This window comes from Diorhabda carinulata, chromosome 1, assembly GCF_026250575.1.
Source record: "Diorhabda carinulata isolate Delta chromosome 1, icDioCari1.1, whole genome shotgun sequence".
Classification (NCBI taxonomy): domain Eukaryota; kingdom Metazoa; phylum Arthropoda; class Insecta; order Coleoptera; family Chrysomelidae; genus Diorhabda; species Diorhabda carinulata.
In genome coordinates, this window is record NC_079460.1 from 11,897,547 (window position 1) to 11,925,478 (window position 27,932).

The 27,932-nt window shown below is 30.9% G+C and overlaps 1 protein-coding gene across 1 annotated transcript; it reads right to left on the reverse strand.

Annotated features, from left to right (window-relative positions):
- Positions 1 to 12,508: 12,508 nt before the first annotated feature.
- On the reverse strand, positions 12,509 to 27,885 carry LOC130894164 (nucleolar transcription factor 1-A-like). Its single transcript, XM_057800784.1, has 10 exons — positions 27,074 to 27,885; positions 26,722 to 27,018; positions 26,539 to 26,666; positions 25,966 to 26,220; positions 22,824 to 22,945; positions 22,394 to 22,691; positions 19,949 to 20,221; positions 19,098 to 19,366; positions 17,228 to 17,471; positions 12,509 to 15,076 (listed from the first exon to the last, which is right to left on the reverse strand). The coding sequence occupies exons 1-10, from the start codon at positions 27,540 to 27,542 to the stop codon at positions 15,020 to 15,022; spliced, it is 2,412 nt and encodes an 803-aa protein (XP_057656767.1). The 5' UTR covers positions 27,543 to 27,885; the 3' UTR covers positions 12,509 to 15,019.
- Positions 27,886 to 27,932: the final 47 nt, after the last annotated feature.

The following is a 27,932-nucleotide window of genomic DNA, read 5'->3' on the forward strand; positions in this document are numbered from 1 at the left end:
AAAAAAGATCATTGTCCTTGAGCAGCTTTGACGTGTGAATTGAATAAAAATGCAAATTATAGAAAGTGTACAATTCAACGTTTGTTTTTCCAGATACATGAATAAAAACGTTTTAACTTAAAAAATACTTCTATTGTATCTCATTATTAAATATCAAATTTATAAATGATAAAAAGAAATTATTTTTGTGAAGAGACATACATTGCCATCTATAGTAACTATAGTAAGATATGATGTCTGACGATTAATTTTAAAAGTGATTTCTGCTGGATTTTTTGAAACCCACTCTTTTGAGGTAAATTTGATATTAATTTTATTTTGAATTTAATTTCTTGATTTTTTTAGTTATCCCCATTATACTCAAATTTAAATTTTAAGTATAAAAAACGGTTTTAACTTTATTGATCTTCGAGTGAGATTCCAAAAGAAAATAGTGTAAAAACTGGAGCAAAAGTGTGACCTAATTAGGGCCAATTTTACAACCTAAGGTAAAACTGGAAAATAAACTAAACTATAGCTCAAACTTTAGTTTGAACCAAAAATAAACAAGATTGCTCTATTTCACCGTTAAACAGACATTTTTCTGTCAGTTTTCACTCACGCGGAATTATAACCAAAATTTTTCCTATATTTGTTTCAAAGTTGAGTAGAAAATTTTATAAACAAAAGAGAAAAAAAAAGATCCTGAATCTGAAGTAATGCTTTTGGGTAACTTATGAAGAAATACAAAGGAACAGTCGTATCCAAAAAGAGTGATGCAGTAACTTGAAAGAAGAAGGAAAAAGGTTTGGAGGAGTTGGCAAGGAAATTTAAAAATAAAAATGACAAAAATTGTCATGTTTTAGATGAAACCACAACAAATTAAAAAACAAATTGGACAATTCAAAGATTTGCTCTAGGACGAATAACTTTTTGTTATCTCGGCCTGACGACAATATGGATAATTTCTTCATCATCATCGTCGAGTTTATCAAATATAAAGTGCAAATTTTCAATAATTTTAACAAAACTCTTCATAATATTGTAAAAATTTCCGTTTCATATTTTGTTGAAGTTTAAACTAACTCTTGACCGCCGGTAACGTTTAAATCAAAGTTTGTCAGTAAACGCCATTTATTAAAAAACGTTAAAAAACTGTATCTGTGGTTTAAACTTCACTTGTGAAATTGAGCCATATTTGGGGAGCCTATTAATCCGACTTAGACAACACTCACGAAACATGTAATTGTCAGTGTGGTGTAATGGTAGTGTAATCAATGTGTTCACTAATAATCCGATTTATAAAAACCATAGAATTTAAAGTTGTACCTATTTTTAATTCAATGAAAGAAATCGTAAATAAGTTTTAATATTTACAATGCAGTCCAATTTACTGATTATTAGTGACTCCGGTTTTCATAAAACTATATAATACTGAATGATCTTACAGAAAGTGTCAAATTAAACGACTATTTAGAAACTAATCTACATTAACTGAGAATGCAATGCCTTAACCCCATTAATAGGCCCAATTATAACTTGTTGATTGGCTTAGGGCCTCTTATCCTAGTTCATACGTATAAAATCCACATCCGTTCCATAATCAAATATAGAGCAAACGCCTACTACACCCTATCCAACCATCAACTGAAGAGGCTTCTGTTCTGCGAGCAGTTAATCCTCAAGTACCGCCAATACAACAGCCGAAGCAACTCCAGTAACACAGTTTATGACAATATTGACAAAATCAGTTCATACAATAATACAGCCGCAGCTATACCTGCATTTACTTGAATGTACAAAAATTATCATACTTTCAAACAACTATACAGTTCGTAGAGTCATTTTTTTACTCCCATTATTTCAGTCGATACTACACTGTCCTTCTATAATCCACCACAATCCCAGCCCTTTAGAGGAAAGGAAACCTCCATACCCCGCATAAAAGTGTCTCTATTCCTCGCCAAAATAATCCAACGAGTTTCTCTCTCCCTCTATGTTAATATCTCACGCCGGAAGTTGTTCTGTTTAAGAATTAACTTACAATTTTTAGAATATACATTCTAATGCAGTATTTTTCTTCTTCATTAAACTTCTTCCTTCATATTTCTTACTTAGTTATTTGTTTTAATTATTATTTAAGGTGTTATTCCTATTACTTATTAACAAAAAGTCATATTATTGCACTTTTTCCAATAACAATTTTCAGGTAAGATATGTATATGTTAATTCAATCGGTATAAAAAGCCCTGTAGATTCTGTAAACATAAAATTCATCCAATCAAACTTTCACACAGTTTTCATTTATTATGGATTGCTTAACCAGTAAGTATTAATTCTATCCTCCTAGCATCTGGTCAAAAAAAAACAATGACACAAGGAACAACCACTGATGTAAGATGTAAGACACTACTGCTAAAATTTAGCATTTTACAGGAGATCAAAAAGAAAAAAAATTGAAATAATGTGAAAATTAAACAAGTGACTGAAACTATTGATAAAGGTAAATGTATAGAACATTTTCTTTACTATTATATTGACAGACTTAATATATTGATTTTTAACCTAATTTTTCATTCTTAATTATGTCGTTATTACTTCAAAACGTTTTCCCACGTAACTGTTAATATTTTAATTTTTGTTTTGACAATTATTAGATATTGTCAATTTTCATAGACGAGAGAGTAATAAAACCTAATTTCTAATGCAAGGATTTGTACGGTCATTTTAAATATTATCACAGAATAATTAAATATTTCCTAAAATTTTCATACATGTACCTAAACTAATACAAGTTTTCAGTCTTTTAATGGTTGAATTGAAAATTACATAATCATATAAGATTTTTTTTTAATAAGTACCTACTTGCCAATAAAGGATAGATATTTTGTTTACTTTAATTCCAAGACTATCTTCCCAACGAATTTCCCCTTAATGCGATTGTAGGTTTTCCCATTCAGTAAGGAAGTCCAGGTTGTATATTCCCAACAGTTCAGTTGCAGTTTGCAAGGTGCAGTACAGTGCTATTGTGAATTCTAGTGTTAATATGGAAAATTTGGAGGGGCCCATGAACACAAAAAAATCGACCTTTCAACAGTTAATGTAGAAACATTAATACTATTTAATTGTTTTAAATCATTAACAAATATTTATGTAAAGGTATTGATGAAACAGTGGGATTTCTTAGTAATACGTTTGGTGTTGAAAAATCTACAAAAGACAATTTTACTAGAAAGAAGCAGTATTGTAGTATAGAGGAAAAATTACCTAAGAACTATGAAAGAAATGAGAAACCAAAGAATTATTTCTATTTATGAATATGAAACATGGATCAACGAAGAACATACACCAAATAAATTTTAGCATGATAAAACTGTTTTAAGTCGCAGACAGGTTTATTCAAATAATTTATCTATTGGTTTAAATATATTACCAGGAAAGGAGCACAGACTGATAATAGTAAACATCGGCAGTTCAAACAGTTTTGTTAAAGGTCGTTTATTGACTTGAATCTATTCGTACCGGTGACTCATGAATACATGAATACTGATGTCTCTAAAGAATGATTCGAACAAATGATAGGTCTTATTACTCGGAACTGTAATGGGTAGGGCTGGGCAATTATCAAAAAATATAATCGATTATCGATTATATAAAATAATCGAAAATAATCGATCAATCCAAAATAATGGTAAATAATCGATTAATCGAAAATAATCAATTTTAACCAATACCAATAGTTCTGACCGCACCATATTGTTTTCAAAATTAATATTCGTTCAATAACTTGGTTGCAATGATGAAAATCGCTCCAGTTTTTATAAATAATAAATATTTATTATGCTTTGTATCCTCAGATACATTTTGTCAAAATTCTAAAAGTATTAAAGCAATGACGCGTTTAGAAATGATTGTTCTTCAGATTGAATAACGTAAATAGACAGTTTAAATTTAGTTCCATGAATATCATAGCCAATTTTAACAATAAAATTTATTTTAAAATAGAGGATAGTCAATGTATAACATAACTATAATACCATATATTAAAGAATAATAAAAATTAAAGTACATGTATAACATGCGCTATTAAATTCTTACTGTAAAAGCGCATGTCAGAAATGTAGTTTAATTTTTAATATTTATCAAAGTAAATAAATAACATGATAAAACAAAAGCTTAAAATAATTATTAATATAAAATTTCTAGAATATAATAATAATAAATTAATGTAACGTGCAGCTGTGTGAACTTGACTTCTCAGACATTGCTTCAGCCAATACGAATCGTTATAAAAGGTATCACTAGCATCCCATGAGCCGATCACGCGTTTTTATTGCTCTTACTACCGTTTTCGAAGACCAGTTGAACCAGAAGAATGTCTGGCTATTTTCCAAAAGTATCTAATTCAATCATATACTATATTCATATTATGTTGCTTTTATTTGAATAAAAATTTCAAAAACAGAAAATCTTAGATAAACAACAAAAAAACATGATGGACTAATACGGCGATTTAAATACGAGCTAGCTGTATCCATTGAAGTTGACAAGAGTCATCTCAACTTTCTTGACAATGCAAGATGAGCGAAGCCACAAGTTTTGCAGTATCGTCGTATAAAAGACTATTGATTACAGCGTTAAATATTCATTCCGTTTTATCGTTAAGTGAACTTTCAATTTGAAATGAATGAATTTTCGTTATTTTAAAAAATGGACTTTAAAATCTTCATAAGTTACTGGCACAGTCATTAGATTATTCGCGAGTTTGCGTATCGAACGTAGAATTTTCGTAAAACCATTAACCGAATATCGAACACACAAAAAGAGTTTGTGACAGTGTTGGGTTCGTGGCTTCTTTCATTTCAAGAACCAACGGTCTATTGGGGAACCAATATAGATCGATCAACGAGGTATTGAAATTTGGAACCTAAATTGTCCAAAATTTTTATATATTTAAATCAATTTTTAGACGTCTGTGTAAGTCTTTTTTCGTAATGTTAATTGCTTCAACCAATCGACAGAAAATTAACAAGAAACTCTAGAACCATTGCAGATATTTAAATAGTTGTTTTAATACAATTTCAAATTGAAAAGGTATATTTTTTCATGATAGGATTTTAAATATTTTGAGCAGTTATCTTGATATCCACGGCGAAACTAACCTACACAACGATTTATCCATAATCATAGAAATAATCACTATACTAATAATTAAGCTCAAGATGGCACATCAGGCTATATGTCACGTCTGAACTATACTGAACAAGAATTGTTTAACCGATCAAATTGATACATGTGATAACAGGGAAAGTAAAATTTATTCAGAACATGAATACTTTTATGATGATTAAAATGTTTCAAATTTTCATACATCAGCCCCTCCACTATTTCTCTCAATACAGTAGACTGTAGTAAACTTGCTTATATTACATTCCCACAATACAACATTAACCTATTGGTTAACTATGGTTCTACGAAATCTTTGCTCGACCCAATTATTGCTGAAATTAATTTCTAAATTTAATAAGACACTACTTTTTCACACTGTTTTTCAAAAATTTAGCCACAAGCATAGTGTAGAAATATCAGCTTTAAAAATTTTTAAATCAATAGAACCAAAAAAAAATGAAATTTTACTTATTTGAGGTGCACAATATTCAGAATCAGACTGTAATGGCGTCAGTGCGCAGACAAGAGATGTAGGTAACCAGCCCGCATGTGCGGAGCGCCGACCTTGGGGTTGCGGCGGCGGAATCGCAAAACGGTACTTACTTAAAAAATATGCCTCATATATTTCTGATTCCATTTGTCTTATATCCCAGTTCTTTTGTACCACATGTTCCAGAAGTGCTCGAATTTGGCTCGTTCTTGCACCGGGGCAGAGTTATTGCTAAAATCGAAATGTTCTTTCAACTGAAATCGTTTTACAAGCTGCACCTTTTTCGGCCCATTTTCTTTGGTTTTAAACTACCATTTTGTTTCTATCGCAGTCGTATTACAAGGTAAGTCTGCCCCAGTCTATGTGTCCATTTCCTTCAAATATTCTATTTTTGTTTTGATCGCCCCCCTAACCATTGTTTATCACTTCTCTGTTGTTTTTAGGATCTTCTTCTTCACTTAGGTATATTTTGTTTTCCGCTGGAACTTCTTCGCTTTGCAGGTTTCAATTTTATTCTCCTTCATTGCATTCAATATTGTTTTGTTTATCTTCTGTTCATCTTTTTTTCTTTGTTAATGTTCTTCGTTTGTATATCTTCTTTTTGCTATTGTTCATCTTTACTTTGTTTTTCATGGTGATAATAGTCTTTAGGATTTTTTATATCATCATCATAAATCATATATTTTTTTGCTAATTACTACACTATGTTTGATTCTTTATCATAGTAGTCGTGGAGGCTGTATTGCACTTTTTTTGGTTTTTAGTTTATTTAATTGTTCGTATTCAGGAAGTATGAAGTCTCTTTCGTAAATATTTCTTATTACAAAGTTTACACTTTGCTGTATTCGCAGATACTTCATTGAAGAAGTTCCAAATAACGCTTGTTTTTAAGGAAAACAAAACAAATGAACTATCTTCATCAAGAAAAAGTAACAAACAGAAAGCACGCGGCACGATTATCCGCGTAACAAGTATGAACCTGTTCATGAACCCATTCGCTCCCAATTGTTTTTTTGCGAGTAATTATGGTACTCAACAGCTTAACGGGCTATTCAACACTCAAATGATATGGAAAAATTGTTGATTTATTTTTTATTTCAAGGGGGTAGTGGGACACATAACACACAACAAATTTTTATGTATGAAAACTAGAAAAACAATTTTTGCACAGAGGAACATTACAAGCTGAGCAGAAGGTTGTTGTGCGTTTTTCTCTCTTATTTTTTGCATAACTGTTAAATCTCCTACGAGTTGGTCCTTCATTTGGAAGATGATCCCCAACATTCAATAACCCTTTGGATGATTTTGATGGTCTGTCGTATTGGCGTTTTCTAACAACCTTGGCATATTTCATAAATCATTGACTCCCCAAGTGGAACCAGACAATCCAGGAAAGAAATTTTTTTATGATGTGTTTTTCTCCAAATAATCCATGCATTTACCTGGCTGGTCATAAGCAAACTGTAAAAAACTTTTTTCCACCACTTCATAGACTTACGATCCATGTCATAAATACCAATCAACTGGTCAGAAAGATCAACACCCCCCATGAACCTATTGTAACGAGCCACAATTTCAGGACAAGGAATTTCCTTTTTATTGCCATATTTTTCTTTTCTGTTCACAAAGGTCATATCATTTCCATGACAATTTAAAAACAGCGGTACTTCTCTTCTATCTTTCCACAAAACCGCAGTAATACCAAATTGATTATGGACAAATTCAGCTTCACCCCTGTTTCTTTTCTTTTTTTCAAATTTAGGCATGTTTCTGCGATTGCCAATCACTGTGCCAACACAAGCAAATGGAGATTTGTTTATTAGTTTCGTCGACGTAAAAAAATGACCTCTGGATCTATTATTGAAGACGAAAGCTTCGTGACGACTGATTCTCTAAGAGTGGATTCGGTATCTCTGTTGGCATCCTTTCCACAATAAATATTGAAATCATATGTGTAGCCTGTTTTGGAATCACAGTGTTCCCATATTTTTATTCCTCACTTTGTAGGTTTCAAAGGGATGTAGGTACTGTTTCAGAGAATTCCTGCCCTTGAACTTAGCCATGGCTTCATCAATACTTTGGAAAGTAATCTCACTCCTTGCTTTTTGAAATCTTTCTTTCAAACAATCAACCACAGGTTCAAAGTAGTAAAGTATAGTCGCGTTCTCGTTTTTTTCAGGATGGTTGAAGTACATCTTCGAGGACAAAAATTGGAACCTATTACTGGATATGGCCTGTTTGATTGCAGTGTTTCCCATTGAAGAAATAGTAGACCGATGTTTTTCAATTTTTTTTATTTCGCGACCCCTTTACAAGTTGAAAAATTCTGGCGACCCCATGTGTCATAGAAAGACTAAGAAATAATATAATTTAATTAAAAGATTTTCATATCTACTCTACAACCCTCGAGTGTTGAAAGTAGGTACAAGGTAAGTTGGTAAAGCTACGCGCGACTTAATTTGGATGCTAACTCACGCGAGCTAAACTGCGACGGCGACGTTGCCACCATATTGTTGTTGGGCACTTCCTGTCGCCGCAATAAAATAGTGTTTTCCTAATTGTTGCTGTTGTAGTTTTTCTAATTGTTGATGTATTATGATGTTTATTTCTTTGTTGTTTGCATACAACTTTTTATATACATAATTTTCGTGTGCAAATGTTCCGCGTGCTTAATTTTTATTGACTATTCACTTTTATATTGTTTTATTTATTTTCAGGCATCCAGTGTCATGAGTCAGCATTATTAATCTACAAAGTTGATTATCGTGTTGCTAAAGCAGGGAAACCACATACAATTGCCGAAAATCTTGTTTTGCCAGCAGCTCTTGATATGGTTGAAATTATGGTCAATAAGCAGGAGACAAACGAGTTGAAAAACATACCACTTTCTGATAATACAATTTCACGCAGAATAAATGATATGGTACAAACACTTCTGGCCAGTGTTAGTACGATATGTTTTTAGAAAGCACTTGCGACTACGATATTGACTCTGCGAAATTAAAATCGATAGACTTTAGCTGCTAAGGTAGTACCTTCTGATTTAAATGACGTGCTCAAGGAGGTAATAAATTGTGAATTCTATAAAAGGTAAAGCCTTGCAAACCCGGCTATTTAGAATCGTTTCTGAAGATATGGGCTCTCTTCATCAAAATCTCCTTTATCACACAAAGGCCAGGTGGCTATCCAAAGGAAAGGTATTGACAAGAGTTCTAGAACTGAGAGCTAAATCGTTAATGTTCTTACAAGATGCAAAATCTGAATATGCTAATCGTCTTTGTAATCCTATTTGGTCTTGAAATTAGCATTTTTGGCAGACCTCTTTAGCCACCTTAATAATTTGAGTAAGCACCTCCAAGGTCGAGAAGAAAATATTTTAACATCTAAAGATAAAATCAAAGCATTTCACGCAAAACTTTGTTTGTGGTTATCCTGTCTGCAAAACAATATATTTGAGTCTTTTCCATGTGTTCAGAAGATTGTTGAAGATAACGCATCACGCCAAAGTCTTGTAGTTTAGGGCTCACATTCCTTGCCTGATACAGAGCTTGCATAATTTATAAGAAAAACTTTTGACATTCTTTCCAGACTTGCACTCTGAAGCTGACAATGGGCGTAGATGGATTTTAAACCCTTTTTTGGACAAGTCAATAGATTTGGCTGATGTCACCACAAATATGAAAGAATCTCTTCTAGATTTAACTGCTTATGGCATGCTTAAAATGGAATTTTATTCCCAAAGTGTTAAGACTAAAAAGAGAAATAGACTGCAATTAGAAAATGATTTAATTATTAACGTTTCAAAAATAACACCACGATTTGATAAACTTTTGAAAATAAATAAGCTCATTCTTCTCACTAAAATTGTATTCCTTGCCTTGCATTAACACTGAACTATCAGAGATATTGAATGTGTTCGTCGTATATGTGTATCTCAACGTAATATGGTTTTTGAAAAAATTTATGAATATATGTACTTTTTGAAACAGAAAAAAATTGACTAAAACCTTTCAACATTATTATATGGCATATGAATTTTGATCTGGCAAAAGAGATTATTAATAACTATAAAAAGATACTATCCTCTTAGATACCAATATTCGTAAAACTTATACATAGATTTTTGTGATGTTTGTTATATATATGATTATTATAATTTTTGATAACTATGTACTATGTTCAAATGAACAATAATATTGTAATGTACTTCTTATTTACTGTATGTTGGTGGGTTGAATTTATGAGCACTGACTTTTACTTTTCCGTGTATTTAAACAATACACTAGACTTAAATAACCTTTATGATCATTAACTTACCACTATCCCTTGACTGATTTATTTGAATCCTTCGGTTACTTTTATATTTCGTTTCTTTCACTATGACTATTTATTATAAACTAACTCCGCTGAACATGTTTGATATATATAGCAGAAACGACATTTCTAGAATTCTAGATAGTAAACAAACAAATACCAAGACCTTCCTAAAAATTAAAACAATGTAAAGAAACCACCTGCTATGATAAAAACACATATAAAAACAAAACTCAAACGGGTTCCGCTGTTTATAAAAAATATATCAAACGTGCCGCGACTTCGCCAAATTTACGAACTCCGGACAGGACCGGCTTTACAATTTATGACTTGTTCGTAACATTACTATTACCGTCTTCACCAGGTATTGATAACAGCGAGGATAGCTGCAAATCCATATGTAAACCCCGGTATCTTGGAATATCACCCGAACTATGTTCCTGACGATCCAACTGTTTACTCGCTATCTTGGTCATAGCCGGTTTCTTCAAGTTGGCTCCCAACACATAATCGCGAAGGCTTTGAAGTGTTCCCACACATCGCGGTAGATGGATTGATCTTGAAATTCATTTTTTATTACCAGGTAGAGGTTCGTATTTAATTCTCAGCGTCTTGATAAGGGCTGTGATCTGCTCTTCAAGTTTCTCTAATTGACCAAACTTCTTCCGGCAGACGGTTGCGTTCTCGATACGGGCAGGGATGTTGCAAGACAACGAATAATTTTCCGGCAGAGTGAAAAAATCTTGTTGTTCTGTAGTGACTCCATATATAGCTTTGCCGGTACCTCTTCGAAGTCAGGGTCAGGCTCTCCTCTTCGAGTTGTGCAGCCATAATTTATCCCCCTCTTTAAAACGTCTGTGGCTTCCGTGTCCAATTCTTGTATGCCGTGTCCAATTCTTGTATATTCTTCTTGTATGTATGTCTTGTATTCTCCATCTCCATCATAACCTTCTCCCGCAGGGTCTTCTTCAAATCGACAGTCCAATTCAAACAGAATCTTCGCAGGTGTCTCATCAGTGGACTCATTAATAGCGGATCAATACTCATCCTAATCTCTCTGGTGGCTGGAATCTATTTTGGACAGCTATTTGCAAATTGTCCTGTTCATTCTTTCGACAATTCGAGCTGGTCACAGATTTCCTGGAACACATGGCTCTCCACGTTTCTTCATTGATCGCTGTGGACCAGGGGCACACCATATCGGCTGATAAATTCTTTCCATCCATTACGACTAGGATGTATTTATCACCTCTTTCTGTTGTCGGAAATGGTTCAGCGATGTCCAAAGCAATCGTTTCAAAAAGACTTCCAACATTATACTGTTTCATGGGTGAATTTGTCTTGCGATGTGGTCAATTACACGTAGCAGGAGTCTGGAAGGAAGCAGTCTGCTGGACACGATCGTCTAGGCAGGAAGTCGGCATTTCGTTGGCTGACACCGACTCGATTTTGGATATCAATATACTGCTAAAAGTGGTCCACGGATTCATTACTGCAAAAATTTTTCTTCTCGTGACACAGTAGCTCCGTTCTGGTTTCGTAGTTTCTAGAGAACTTTACTGAAGTATCCCAGCACTGTTTCTTGCCCTCCTTGGATCTGTGAGAGCACTCCTCCAATACCTACGTTGCTTACATTCGTCTCAAGGATGAAGTTCCCTGCTGTTAATAGATATCCCAATATCGGCGCCGTGGTTAAATGTCTGTCTCGAACGCTGTTTGACAGTTTTCATCCCAGTGGAAAGCTCTTGCCTCTTCTGTGAGGCGAGTTAGGAACTTGGCAATATCTCCCAATTTTCTTAAGAATCTTCGATAATAAGTGCAAAGTCCAAGAAAACTCATAACTTGATGTTTATCGGTTGTTTGCGGCCATCGCTGGATAGAGGCAATATTCTCTAGATCCACTGTCACTCCTTCATTGCTCACTATGTGGCCTAGATAGTTGTCTCGATTTTGGAATAACTGGTACTTCTGTGGATTTAGAATGAGCTGGGCAGCTTGAAGACGTTGAATACGTTTCCAGCGGGAAATCCTTTTTAGTGGAAAATTTCACATTCATTCCTTAACTAATGAAATATATATAAATAAATAGGTCAAGTTAATACATTTTAGTTTACTAGAACTGAATTGGATACTTTTTTCTTCTATGTACGATTTTTTAGGACGAAACTCGAAAATAACTTCAATGAGAAGTACTGAAAGCAACAATGTAGTTCGAACAAAAACCAGGACCTTTTGGATACAGGAAGTAGTTAAGAATTTTCACTACAAACTTGTTCAAGTTATGAAGACCTCATACCGTCTGATGAAAGTGTAAATAATTGAAATGCTGCTCCAGCAGGAGCTCCACCTCAGATAAAGTGTGTTTTAGTTGCCCTCGACTTGAGAACCACATATGGAAAAAGCATGTTAGCATTTTCTCATTATATTCAATATATTACGTGATAAATGACAGAAGATCTTTGTTCTAGTTTTCGATATTTTTATTATTCCATGTTTAGCTCTAAAACTTCACTATTAGCTGTAACGAAAATTATGGGTTTTGACAAACAATGAGAATACATTTAAAATATTACATTTAATCTGATTTGCATTGAAACAATAACATTCATATTTTATAAAGAAATAAAAAGTTATACAAAGTTCTAATCATTTCATACAAAATACCCCAGTGAAATAAGTCCTTAAATAATTTGTATTAAATTAGAAAACACTGTAACGAAAAGTAGTTTTTCCTCAACAAAAAGTCACATATTACCGACTGCCTGCAGATAGCTACTGGACTACAAAAAAATATACAAACTAAAATCTGTATAAGACGCAGATTCTAGTGACAATTTGGATTAACCAATAATACATACATTTTAAATACCTTTCAGAATGTAAATTATAATTACCGAAAAAAATAATAAAAATAAAGAAACAAGTATAAAATACCAAATAAATACATGATTCTAAATTATAATAATAAAATATAAGAAACTTGATATGTATAAGAAAATAATTGAAATAAAAGACATGTTAAAATTCTTTATTTGAAAAAGCAAGTCAGACAACTGTGTTGCATTTGTTTTTTTCCGGAAAACAGTGACCAAATTCGCATTTTAAAGTATCTAATAATATAGTTGATTCTAATTAATATCAATAGTGACATAAAAATATTGATCTACACAATTTTTATTGAGATAAATATAAAAATCGTAGATTTGTTCAAATATAATAAATTGTATTGGTTCTTTCATTCATAAAACAAGAATAAAATACATTGAGCATGTGAACTCATACTTTCACCATTTTTATTAGCTGACTAGGTTTTCGATCTCACATGTCAGATCTTTGGACTTTTATCTTGAAACATACAGGGTGATTTATTAAGAATGTCTAATCTCTGAACTGTACATTCTAGACCTCAAAATATGATGATTCTGCTCACCATGCCTTATGCAAATATTGCTAGTTTCCGAGATACGGGGTGTTCAAAGTTTAAATTTTGATTTTCGCAATTTTTTATGTTTTCGCAATTTCTCTTTGAAAACTGGCAATTTTACGTTTTTTGGCTTGAGGAATCATAATTTGCACTCCAATTTAACATTGCTAATAGAGGGCGCTAGTTACACTTGTTTGTGTTAATTAAATCAAAGTAAACTTTATTTGGGCTAAACTTACAACTAAAATAATAAAAAAATATTAAAAAGCGTTAAATTCTACAAAAAAAGTTACTCTTCTTTTATTGTTATCGAGTTATTTGCTTCTAAAAAGTTCAATAAATCTTAATTTTTTCATAAAAAAATTTTATTATTCCTTAAATATGTAACAATAACAAATTTGTAAACAAAAATAAAAAACTTGAAAAATCCAAAGGATTTAAATCAGGACCTCTTGGTGGCCAAGCAAACTCACTTCCACGACCAATCCATCGATGCGGAAACTGTTCGTTTAAGTATTGACGAACTTGTAAAGAATAATGTGGTGGTGTTCCGTCGTGCAAAAACCACATATTTTATCTTAAAGCGAGAGGTATATCCTCTAGTAATTCGTGTAAATGTTCTTGAAGAAAATCTAGAATTCACGATTTTGATATTAAGAGATCTTTACGAAAGCGGATCATAAAGTGTATTGAAGTAAATGGTGGGCATTTTGAGCATTTGCTTTCAAGTTTTTTATTTTTGTTTACAAATTTGTTATTGTTACATATTTAAGGAATAATAAAATTTTTTTATAAAAAAATTAAGATTTATTGAACTTTTTAGAAGCAAATAACTCGATAACAATAAAAGAAGAGTAACTTTTTTTGTACAATTTAACGCTTTTTAATATTTTTTTATTATTTTAGTTGTAAGTTTTGCCCAAAAAAATTTATTTTGATTTAATTAACACAAACAAGTGTAACTAGTGCCCTCTATTAACAATGTTAAATTAGAGTGCAAATTATGATTTCTCATGCCAAAAAACGTAAAATTGCCAATTTTCGAAGAGAAATTGTTAAAACAAAAAATTATTGAGAAAATCAAAATTTAAATTTGGAACACCCCGTATCTCGGAAACTAGCAATATTTGCATAAGGCATGTTGAGCAGAATCATCATATTTTGAGGTCTAGAATCTACAGTTCAGAGATTGGACATTCTTAATGAATCACCCTGTATAAAAATGCATAAGTAAGTAATTCGAAATGATCCATATACTGTGATTCTCACTTCGTCAAATTATAGTTTGTGATTGGAATAAGGACATATATAGAAAATATTTTATTTAATAAATTACTAGATTATTTAAAATCCGACACAATGTATAAGTAATGTTACTTGGAATTTCTAGTGCAAAAATATTTCGGAAGGACTGAGATTTATTCAGATAGATAGTATATATTCTCAAGTTTTATGTATGAAATGTGAAACACATAAATATTCCAAAAATGAAGCAAATTTAAAAATGTCTATAACAACAGTTTTTAGGTCTAAAAAAATTATTCCCTTTATTGGGACAACCAATTATGACTAATGAATGATTAATTATATAAATAGTAAGAAAAGAATGCTCATAATTGGCAGTTTTAGAAATATAAGTATATCTAATTATTTTCTTCTCCTGATTCGTCTTCTGAATTATCGTCAGAATCACTTGTTTCCTGAAAAAAATGAAAAAATAGAATTCTATCAAAAGTAAATTTGTGTTAAAAAAAGTAATAGTACAGTAGGGCCTCGGTCATTTGGACACCAGCTTATTTGGTAATCGCTGTAATCCGGCCGGACAATGGGCTTGGCGGGGGAAGCTGGCGGCTGTAGGTGTGGGCTGCCATGAGCTAATGAGTCGTTAGTTTTTTGTTTATCGACTTTCTTTATAGTACGTATAGTGTTAATTTTGTACACTCGCTAACATCATGGCGCCGCCACGTAAACATTCAACATTAACATTAATAAATAAATTAGCCTAACAGAACGTGGTCCCTGTGTACAAAAAACACAGAAAACAACGGAAAATCTCGTTTTAGAAAATGCTTTGTTTACATGGTATTTGCAACTATGGCGATTGTTTGTTCCTGTAACTGGTAATATAATTTGTAAGAAAGCTTGTATTCTTCATCGACAGATCACAAACTCCAATATCGGGTTTAATGCCGGGGATGGTTAGACACATTAAAAAAAAAACGCCACGGAATAAAACGTTTAGAAATGGCCAAAGAAAAACAATCAAACGATGCGGCTGGAACTTATAAACTTCGACATCTTTTGTCTGTTAATTTGCCTCCTCAGGCACTGTTATAGTAGGATAATTATCCTGGGCATCCATCAGCATATGAAGTTATCTCAGAAAACGGCAAAATTTTTGCAATGTTCCTGCCACCTAATACCACCGCATCATACAACCAATGGATCAGAACGTTATACAAAATGTGAAGTCTCGCATTATGTTCTAAGAATATTAAAATGGATAACTTTAGAGGACACAGTTTTTCTTTTGGCTAATTGCTGGGCCAATGTTAAGGCATGGCTAATTAACAAATCATGGAAGAATTGGTACCTTGGATTAATACGTTCAGGGGAGCCAATGATCCTTAAATAAGTGAGGTAGAAGCTCAATAATAAGCTGCTGGTGATGCCTAGAACGAGTTACAAAGATATGAAGCGTTTACGTATGAGATTGTGCGAGCGGCAATGTGAGAGGACTAAGAGCAAGATAAGGACAATAGTGTTGAAGTTCTCGCCTCTAAAAAAATTGGTAATTCAGAAGCAGTAGGAGCTTTAAACATCGCTGTGAAATGAGCTGAAGATAACGAATTTGATACCCAAGAAGTTATGTTCCTCCTTCGACTTAAAGACCGGGCTTTTGAAATGAAGTGCGAAAATTATAAACAGACTTTTTGAAGAAGAATTAACTAATGTTTTATTCTAACTTACTGTTTTTCTTCCATGGTTATAATTTTGAACATGTACATTTATGTCTTTAGGCTTTAATGTAAAAAATTGATTAAAGAAACTAAGGTTACACATGTGTTTTATTACCATTAAATATTGCATACTATAATCCAGGCGCCTCCATAATCCTGAAATGGTATTGTTTTTGCCTCTCCTGATTACCGAGACCCTAGTGTATATAATTTTGTATGTATTCTACTATTTCTACAGAGTAGATAATATGGCATATAGTAGATTAACTTCTCAACTCAAACCTCAACGGTTTATATGTATTTTATTTGTCTAATAAGTATCAAATGAATAAAACAACTAAACATATATAAACAAGAGAAGATGTAGAACAATCAACTTAACAATGCCAATGATGGCGAGTCATCTCAGAAGAAGGGTTGGGAAGGGTCAATTAGCAATGGAAAATTATATTTCTCAAACTGAGTTAGTTGAGACTCATGAAATTTTTAGAGAAGGTTGATATACAATTGTAAATAAAAGTAAAAGCTAAGCAAGACAGAAAACAAAGCTTTGGAAGACTTAACAACCATATATGTCACTAATTGGAGTAAGAAAAAGAAGGAAGTGGAGAAGGATAGTAGAAAAGGTTTTAGAAGGAGAAAATAATGCATCAGTGTACAGCCTTCAGCGAAACTTGGCAGTAGATAAACAGAAGAGTATAAGAATGGAAAAATATTAACAAAAACTTCTTTAGATTTATCTCACAAAAAGTAATCCTCGACATATTGAAAACTTGAATTAGTATCACAATTAACAATGTACACTACAAAAGAACTACGATTATTTTTGTTGGAAAAGGATTTTTAATATTTATGAAAACAAGTAAAATCTGAAGTATTATTTTTACTCACCTCTTCTTCTTCATCCTCTTCTTCATGTTTTTGATTATTCAATTTTTTCCTACTATTCGAATACTTTTCTAACTCCTCCTTGGTCATGCTTTTCAGGAATTTTTCAAAATCTAGAATGTATGCTCTCTTCTTATCTACTAACTCATCTTCATATTTTTTCTTTTCTTCAGCACTTAACTCTTTCCATGCTTGAGAAGCCGATCCCTCTCCTTTATACAATGTAGCAAAATATCTATAGGGCGAGCTAAAATATAATTCATATAAGTAGAATTTGCTTATTTAAACTTTATTTTCCATCACGTTGTACATTGATTAAGAAGTTGATTGAATTAAAATGACATCACTTATTGATTAACCTTGAACAGATTGCATTACTATCAGCAAAAAATATATTGTGAATCTTGAAATAAATGAAGAGTCGTTGAATGAAATAAACAAATTTAAAAAACCAGTTCAGAAAAAAAACAAAAATTCAAATAGCTTCTCTTCGGACGAGGATGTAGAAATTATGAACAAAGAAACCCTTTGCCGTATGGAGACCAAGATGAACTAAGTCACCAGATTAAGTCACAAATACAATAAATGAAAAAAATAAGAAGTAGCCACTAACAAAGATTGTGTAGTTAAAAGTTATACAACAATTTATCAAGTGTATAAATTCACAAACAACTACATAGAAAATCAATTAGATCAAGATATGTCTTGATCTATAATCTGAAATTTTTACGTCCTATATACCAAACAGATTGTTTACTCTAAGTTGAAAAAAATAGAAGCAACTATACTCTTTTTTGGTACTTTTTTTATTAGCGAATCTAACAGATAGAAGACACAATAACTGTATATACTGATGACACTGCAAAACTGTTGCATGAAATCATACTGCAGTGATAGCAAAACTACAAAATGCTACCAATTTAGTTGTCTTCCAAATATTTAGATATCAATGATCAACTTACTTGAAAAAAGAAATATTTTTATCAACGTAAATTTGAATATTGAATTCTATGAGTTTAAAAAATTTTTACAAAATTTAATAATATCAAAAACCACCAAAAATCTTAATTATTTTCCAGACGATGAATACATAAGTATTCGAAATATATAATCAGATACTGAAGCTGTTAAGATGTGCAAGGAACAAAATTTAATATAAATATCATTCTAACATTTTGAAACAAAAAGGTTTATAAAACAAAATATATTAAGCGTTCACTACACTACTCGCAAAGTTGATCGAAATTAAACAAATAAGATAGAAACAGACTTCACTTTGCTTCATGTTACTTTGCCTCGACTCGCTCAACTTTTGATCATAGTCGGTTTTGGGCCTGAGTGAAAGGATTCGAAATAGTAAGAAGTTTGAACACGAAATTGAATGATTGTGGGGACGTGCACTTCAAAACTGAAACATACCAAAACTTAGTTTTGATATTTTAAATAAATACAAGGAGTGGCAAGACTGGTGTGCTGCTAAAAATCGTAGAGATTTTTAATAATAACAATTTTAAATTTGTTCTAAAAGTTGTAATCCGAACTGAAGAGACAAAAATTTTGGTTCTTTGGTGGAGATACTTTTTTTTACGTAATGACCAGAAATCACCTCAAATATTTACGTTTTTTTGCCATTGTAGAGGCGTGATGGTTATATACATATATGTTGCATCCCGCTTCTACATGTAACTAACATCGACATAAGAAACAGAAAAGTTATTTTATGTTTTTTAGTGGATGATATGCATCTCAAAGTCACAGTAGATAAATGAGATTTTTCTCGTCAAGATGAAAGTATCGACAGTTGATAGAAATACAATTATGGTTATAATAATACAAGGATCATGTAAAAAAGAATGTATTTCTGAATACTTACATTGGAGGTTGTTCTGGTTCTACCAACTTCCTAGGTTTCTCTGCTATTTTTTCTGGTTTTTTGTCCAAAACTTTGTTATTCATCTTTTTCTTCTCTGGTTTAGGTTCAACCTTTTTCTTTAATGGTTTCTTAGATTTTGACTCTTTTTTAGATTTTTCATCTTCAGATTTTCGCCTCTTGGGATGAGACTTCAGTAGCTCCAATTTCCTGTCAGCTTCTGAGAGAGTTTCTAAGTATGCAGCAAAAGCTTGGTTATATTTCTCAATTTCCTGTTAAATAATTTCTTTAGTTCAAATTTAAATAAGTGTTTATCTAGAGTCTTAAAATACTTTTCTTTTGGCTAAGATATATTTGTTGTCCCCAACATTTACTATTTTATTTTTGGTAAAAGGACAATTTAATTACAAAATTAGTTTGTTATCCATGTTATATAAATCATTTTCTATTTGTCAAAGTGTACATAACAGTAATTAGAACTATTATTCCAACAAAAAATTCCTAAATTCTGAAATTTTTTTAACAAACAATTACAGTTGGAATATTTCCCCCAAATCACTAATTGTAATTTGAAGAATTTTTTTTAGCCTCTCTGAAAAAATGGGATTTTGCGATTGGTTCTTTATAACACCTGAAATGTAATTTGTAAGCACTTTTGTATTAAGGTAAGTTAGGTTTGATTAAGTTACTTTTGGCCCCGGAGAACAAACGAAAAGTTCAGGTGGAATAAAATAGAACTGGTTGCAATGAATAATTATGATAATTAGAAATTTGATAATAAAGGCAAAAAAGAGATCTTAATTAGATAAAAGAGTAAAGATCTAAGGTTCGACTAATTCAAATCAAATTCTCACCTTTTCAAAAAGTTCTTTGTAACGTTTTTTCTCTTCGTCAGAACATTTTTTCCATTGGTTAGAAACGAACACAAGTCTATCTCTCACTGGAACGTCTTTAATTTCGTCAGAATGAAGCATTAACCTTGCAAAATAGTTGTAAGCAGTTACAGGTGGTTTTGATGGTTTGCCAGACATGCGCTCTTTAACAAGAAGATCTTCTTTCGACAATTGAGGTTTCTTTTCATTAGTTATGTAATCTGGGTGATTTTTTACATATTCTTGCATTTCCTCCTATAAAATTGTAATTTATCCACTAATCAACTTATATAATAATTACTGGAAATGTTAAATATATGGATGTGTATGCCAATGCAAAATAAGAATAACTAACCTCCCTGGTTTGTTATTCTTATTAATATTAATCACAGAATATCCTGTTATTCACAACAACACATAAGAAATTTCACAATCAATATGTGGAAGAAGAAAGTTTTAAGATGCTTAAATAAATCGGAGAAAGCGTATAAAGACATATCAAAAGCAAAGAAAACGTTAGGGCGAATTTAATTAGTCACTTTGTACATATCCAATAATGTTTTTAAAAAGCATAGTCCTACTTTATAAGACATTAACCATTCCAATTTGAGCATATTGCATGCATCAAATCCGGCATACAAGGTATAGATATTGAATAACGAAGTTGAATAGGTAAAACATTTTTTAAATTCATAGAGTTTTAGTAATTTATTCAATATACACAGCGTCTAGAAACTCTTTTTAAACAAAAACTACAGATATTAAATATGATTCATCACTTAATTCACCTTCATTCAAAATTCTATCTGGTACGTTGTATAACCTTTATAATGACGTAACTATTCACTTCAATAATAAAAAAAATATAAATCGCAATCCTCAACTTTCTTTTGTTTATTGGCTTGATAAGATTAATATATGTCTGCATCACACTATACTTGCACCAGCAGCGATGATATTTTAGTATTAGTATATTTGAATATGGTTATATAGGAAAAGGTTAAATAAAATGGACAATTGTGAAACATTACTAAAGTAACAAATTCTCAGATAACAGTCAAATTTAACGACTTAAAGAACGTAAGAAAAAATATATTGGAAATTATGTATGAGATTCAAGAGACAAGAAAAGTAACGCAGTGGTTGAATTATTAGTGACACAGTGGTTTTATTTTTCCACAAAAATATCTAATCAAATGAAAGTAAAACATCAAGTGCACCTATTCAAATCGAATATCCTGAATATTCTCTCACGAAAACAAAAATAAACTAAAATTGTATTAAAATCTGCTTAAAATGTGATCAGAATATACAACTGTTAATCTTTTCAAAAAAAGTATCTCTATAGACATTCATTGCCATGATATCTTTCAATTTATAAATTACAGTTGAGGTTTTTTGAGGCTTAATATGCAATTTCACAACACTGCTCAGTGGCACTGCATTCAAATGAGAAGGCTTTTTGAGGCAAGCGCACTTTGTAAGACCATCAGTTTTGTTATTTGATAGCTATAAAGATTAATTTCTCAAATTTGGAAATTATAATATACAACAGAAAAGCCAAATGCTACAGTTTTACACACTTTCTCCAATCTTACTGCAAACAAGACTAGAAATATACTGTTAAATAGAAATAGAAATGTCAATTTATATTCAATGTCCATATATATACATTAAACCTAGTTGATACATATTTAAACGTTGAAACATGAAACAAATTATATTAAAATGAATAATTAATCTTTTTAAGACCCTGATGGATACCTCTATTAGTAATAAATACCCACCATAAAATTATGTTTCCATTGTTAGAGGCTAAACGCACTCATAATGTTTTAGTAAGAAAATTTCAAGTAAATAAATGGTTGCCTACTTTCATAATTTCCCATAACGTGGTATGCGGATATCATTCTACCTACTAAATATATTTGATATCAAAAGTTTGTTTGAATATGAACGGCTACTTTGTTTACGAAAAAGATAATGGTTACAGGATTATTAGAAAAAGTCCTTAAACAAATTTTTTATTAAAGTGACAAGATTTTGTATACACTTGGATAAAATAATAAAACGTTTATTTCCATGAAAGAGTAATTGAAGAAGTTTATCCACTTATATTTACTGTTAATACAAGTGAGAGTGACATAAATGAAAATTAGCTTGTTGTGAAAATGCACTTAATTCAAAACAAAATTGATTAATTATTATTTATTATATTTATATATTTATTAATTATTAATTACCAAATTAAATAAACATCTTTTCAAAATGTATACCCTGAACGTAGATCTTGGCGGGCTATATCACTATTGCAGCACTCATTAAGGTAATTTTCTGTTCAGAGTAATGAAATGTTTCAGTAAAAATCGTTATGTTCGAAATACTATAGACTGTAAAGGAATGATATTAACAATTGTTTTAATGTACCTCATATCTCACTGTTTCACTCTCAGCAAAAGTAATCCATTCCATTTTCTTGTCATCTGGCATTTCTCTCCACTTTTCTCTGTTTATCTCTCTAATTGCGGTTTTATCTTGGTCTTCCACTGGATTTTTAGAAACTTCGGCGTTGTGAAAATATTGGAAAGCAGAAAGAGGACGTTTAGGAATTTTTTGTTTAGGAGGTTTTGGTGGCTTAGGGGGTGGTTTTTCTTTAACTGGTTTTGGAGATTTAATTTTCTTAGGTTTTGGTTCTTTTGTTACTTTGAACTCTGGGTGTAGTTCACTAAAATTGAATATCTAGCATAATTATCATAAACTGATATTATTGAGTTTTTAAATAATTCATTCCGACTTAATGTGTCTGTTTAGTGGTAGACACCTACAATGAATAATGCAAATACAATTTTTTACTTACTAAAATTCTTTCATTTTTTGTTCATATTCTTCTTTATTTTTCTTCGCGAGTTTTTCATACTTCTGCATCTTCTCAGCAGGTAATAGTTTAAATTTTTGAGCACAATATTTCGCTAGCTCTGTCTAAAAAATAGATAATACAAGTATATACATACACATATATAAAGATGATTTGACTTTGACAATCTGCATAATTATATTAATAGATAACATACCACCACATGAATATCAAAATAAATTCTGTTTATAAAAACTAAAAACTTTCCTCCTCAGTTCTCATATTACAAAAAATAAAAAAAACTTCCATATGAATTATTCACAGTCACTATAAAATTCATAAATTCTATTTAAATTGATAAGAACTTTTTTCTCTGCGATAGTTTTCTCGTTTCTAGTATCTGAACCATTTCTGAAAATGTTTTTTCCAGTATTGAGTTTGTTTCAAGGATTTTTCATTTTTCTAATTAAATGTATGTTTTGAGATTCGATGATTTGTTAATGCAGTTTTATTTTCTATCAACGAATTTTAATAAATAATACACTAGATTAAGTCTATAAATCTAGAGCACCAAAACTTAGAAGAAGTAATATAATATAGCTTCCTTGAAAGTATTGTGACGCTGTTCAAATAGAACATTTCAATATTTAGAAAATAGTAGTCATCAATAAATAAAACAAATCGAAAAACAGAGTCAAATATAAGAAGAAGAATTTTTTTAGAAATGATTCACATACATAGAAACGAAAAAGCAATCAAGGATAAAAAAGATCTATTTTATAAATTTTAATGTAACTGTAAATAATTCGAATTAAATGCTTTTTTGTGATATGAATCTTGAGGATAAAGATTTTTAGTATCTTTAGAAACAGATTTTATTGATTGATATAACTAAGTCAGTTGCCATTGTCAAATTATACTTTGATGAAGACCTAAGTTTTATTTCTGATGGCTTGAGGGCCATGCCCTGCATTGGCATAAGATTCCATCTATTAATGTATTCTAACTTCCATTTTTCTAATCATTGTTGTTTTTGAAGCCATTTCTTGATTTTCATGAGTTTGATAGTATTAAAATATCATCACAGAGAATGTTCCAATTTCTGTCTCTGTAGAGACTGGTGAGTTAGATGTATAAAAGACTCAAAGTGCTGGTGCCAGAACACTCCTGATGTTATGAAAAATTTATCTGAGGTTTTGTTTCATACTTTAGTTTTTAACCATCTTTTGGAGAGGTGTGACTTTAAGATACTGAAGCTATAGAATGTCTTAAATTCTGTAGAGGAGTTCAGGATTCCAAACCTAGCTTATATACAAGAATATACATGTGCAATACAATTCTTTGTTCTTTGATTTCAAATAATTTCGAATAATTTTATTAATTATCAACAGATTTTATTGAAATTCACTAAAAAAAGCTCGAGGTACGTAAAAAAATTTTTTGCAAAAAAATTCGTTGCCTTCAATTTAATTCTAAGTAGCTTAGAATTTAGTTACCATAGAAAAACAGATTTTGTTATTTCAATTTTTGTCAAATACAGTTTAGTTGGACTGTTGTCAAAAACTGAAATTGTAAATATATTTAAAGAGCAGAATATTGCACTTTCGACCATTTATAAAACAATAAGGGAATGTGAAGAAGGAATACCATGTTTAAATCTTACCAAAAATGGGCGGCCTAAAGATTTGACTAATGTCTAGTCAAATAGATTGGTGAAATGTGCAAAAGACAAATTAGGAACATCAACTCGAAGGTCAGCTCGCCAATTTCGAGCTTCTCACATGACCTTCAATTGAGAACTGAAGAGAAAGGGAGTAAAACATCGGAAAATGAAGAAATGTCCATAATATACTGAAGATCATTTAGAATTCCGATATGTTGCTTTGCATTAGGAAGATGTCACTTTATAGAGAACAGAGTTGTGTTCATGGTTGACGAAAAATATTTCACCTTATCACATTCAAAAATTAAAGACAATGATGGATTTTATATGGATAACATAAAAAATTGTCCCAATGATGTGAAATGTAAATCTAAAAAGAAATTTCAAGATAAAGTTTTGGTCTGGCATGCCATATCTCTTTATGTCAGGGATATGAGGGGTGAAGCGATAGATAAACATATTTATACAGAAGATGCTACCATAATTGGTTAATTTTATTCATACACATCATCCCAATGATAAAATAATACTTTGGCCGAATCTAGCCTCATGTCACTACACAAGAATAACCAGAGATTGGTTAGTTTTGGGCGATATTGAGTAGAGAGAAGTATGATAAGGGTTAGGAAGCCGAAAATGAGCTTTGATGTAGAATATTCAATTCAAGTATAAATTAAATTGTGTTTCTTGTTAAGTATATGTTAAGAAAAAGTGCTGAATAGATGAATTGTTAACATTATTTTGTTGTTTCAAAATTGCACTACAAATTTTGTCCAGAATCTTTTGTCACATACATTAACTTAAAAAGTTAATTGTTTATTTGAAATTTTCAAACTTTTCAAATATATTCCACTTGAAAAAATAAATTATGAGGTGTTTTGTTTTATGAATTTGATTCCCTTAAAAAAATTACTTAGAGCCAAACCTAGTGATCAAGCTGGCCATTGAAGTGATCCACATGTTCTATGCAACAATTATCAAAAACATTATTTAGGTGTAATTTATTTGTATGAGATGAATGAACTACAAATCCATTCTGCTGAATCCAAATAACATTCTTATTAAGTTTCCCCACAATTAAAAATAGACCTATGATATTAGGATCCAATACCTCAACACAAACATAATCAATATTAGGAATTCTTATTACATTGAAGTACTTTCATGGAAAAACTCTGTGAACCCAATTCAAAATAGATTCACACAATAATACTCTTTGAATTTATCTTCCTCAAAAATTTCATGAATATATATTCAGTATTTCACAAAACATAAACTTCTAACAATAATATTAAACCAACATAGGTAACTCTTAGAATTGTAACTACTGTATTGAATTGAAATATGCCAAAATAATCAATAGTATTACTACGATTAATATATGATATGCTTTAAGGTTACTTCAGGTGGTTTCTGATGAAAATTAAAACTTATCCTCATATTTCTAAAATTAAAGAAAAATATACATAAAAATTATCTTACTGCATCAATTCCTGGGTGTTCTACTTGTAAGGCATCTTTTTCTTTTAGGTAGAAAATGAAATATGCAGAAAGAGGTCGTCTTGGCATATCAGGATGTCTCTGGACTTTTGTTGGTTTCTTTTTAAATCTTGCAGTTGTTACCCATTTTTTAGCATCTTCAAGAACTTCTTTTAATATTCTATATTTTCGAATTTTCTTCAAAACATATAACCATGTTTTCTTACAATCTTCTATAGTGTAATTTTTAAAAGCTATCTTTAATTAAAAAAAAATTGTTAATTAAATATAACCGCCAGAATACAATACAGAATAACCAATTTCAACATATTTCTGATATTTCTATTCATTTATTAAATATGAGGGCTGAGAAAAAGAGAAAACAAAACATTGAGAAATGCAGCAACTGAGGAGAAAAGGAAAAAACCTGATTGAATATGCTGACATCAACAACTGAAGAAAATAGATAAATTTGAAAATAATCTGGTCAGTATATATATATATATATATATATATATATATATATATATATATATATATATATATATATATATATATATATATTATTTAACTTACTTTTTCCCACTCAAGCTCCTCAGCTGTTTTCATGAATGGCTTTAAATCATTTTCAGGAATACCTACTTCCATTCTCTCCACAAGTTCAATTAAATCAACCTCTGGCCAGTTAATACAAACTCTTTTTTCTAAAAACAGATAAATACAGAATAGAAACAATCTGTGGGAAAATGAAATTGTTACCTTTGGTTATATCTTTCTTTTCTACTCGTTTTTCTAACTGTTTGAGTAGAATGTTTTCATCCCAATCTGAATCCATACCTGCAATATCCTTAATTGATATTGTGACAACTTTTTCATTGTCCTCATTTACATTATCAGTTTTAATATCTATAATGTCGACTTCCTGGTGCATAAGTTGCTTTGTACTATTCATAACTTGCTCCTTGTTACTATCAACTACCATATCATTGGAAATATTTGAATTATTATAATGCTTTGTATGAGAAACTCCTTCACCCGGATCAGTTCCAACTGCATCTAAAGTGAAACATTTCAGAAAATCTCAATGCTTATAGCACTAAAGCTAAGTTACCTATGTCTGTTTTTGTATCCTTGGATTCATCTTCAATTGTTTTTGTCTTCTTTTTACTCTTTTTGCTTGTTTTTGTAACTACTTCAGGTTTATCATCAATATCTAGATTTGTAGCTTCAGTTGATAGTGTTTTGGCAGTATTATTTTTACGTTTAGTATTTTTAGTTGTTGGCATGTTATTCATACTATTATCTTCAGTTACATGCAATTCAGTATTGTTTTCTAGAACAGTAATACCTTTTACTTTCTTTTTCAATTTTTTATGAGATACAGATTCTTCTTCCGTGGTAGCTAATTTACGTTTTTTAGATTTATTTTCAATATTAGTATTCTCATTGGTTATATCATTTTTTCTTTTTTTAGTTTTCTTGACAACAGCTTCATAATTGTCTTCCCCTGTGTCCACATTATTTATATTCTTCTTATTCTTTTTAGCGTACATTATTTTACTATATGTTTGTTTCACCATGCAAACACTTTTCTAACTCTCGTTCACAGAAAGCTGCGTTAAACTGAGCTTCATATAAAAAATAAACAATAATATAATACCAAAAATTTATATGTTCATCCTTTCATCGAAAGTGCATACAAACATTTCAGAGGCAATTAATATCTCATGATTCATTAATATTTCTTCACAGTGTTGAAACATCCATTTTCTTTAGATATGAATATATTGTATTTATAAGCTTTATCTTCTAAAAAAACATAAAACTGTTAAGAGCCAAACAAAATGGGATCGGAAATGTCAATGTCGTTTTACTTGTCATTCTTGTCAACTTCATCCGAAAAATATGTGACTATTGCCAGCTATAAAATGAAGACATACAAAAATTCCCAAAATGAGTATCTCCAAGCT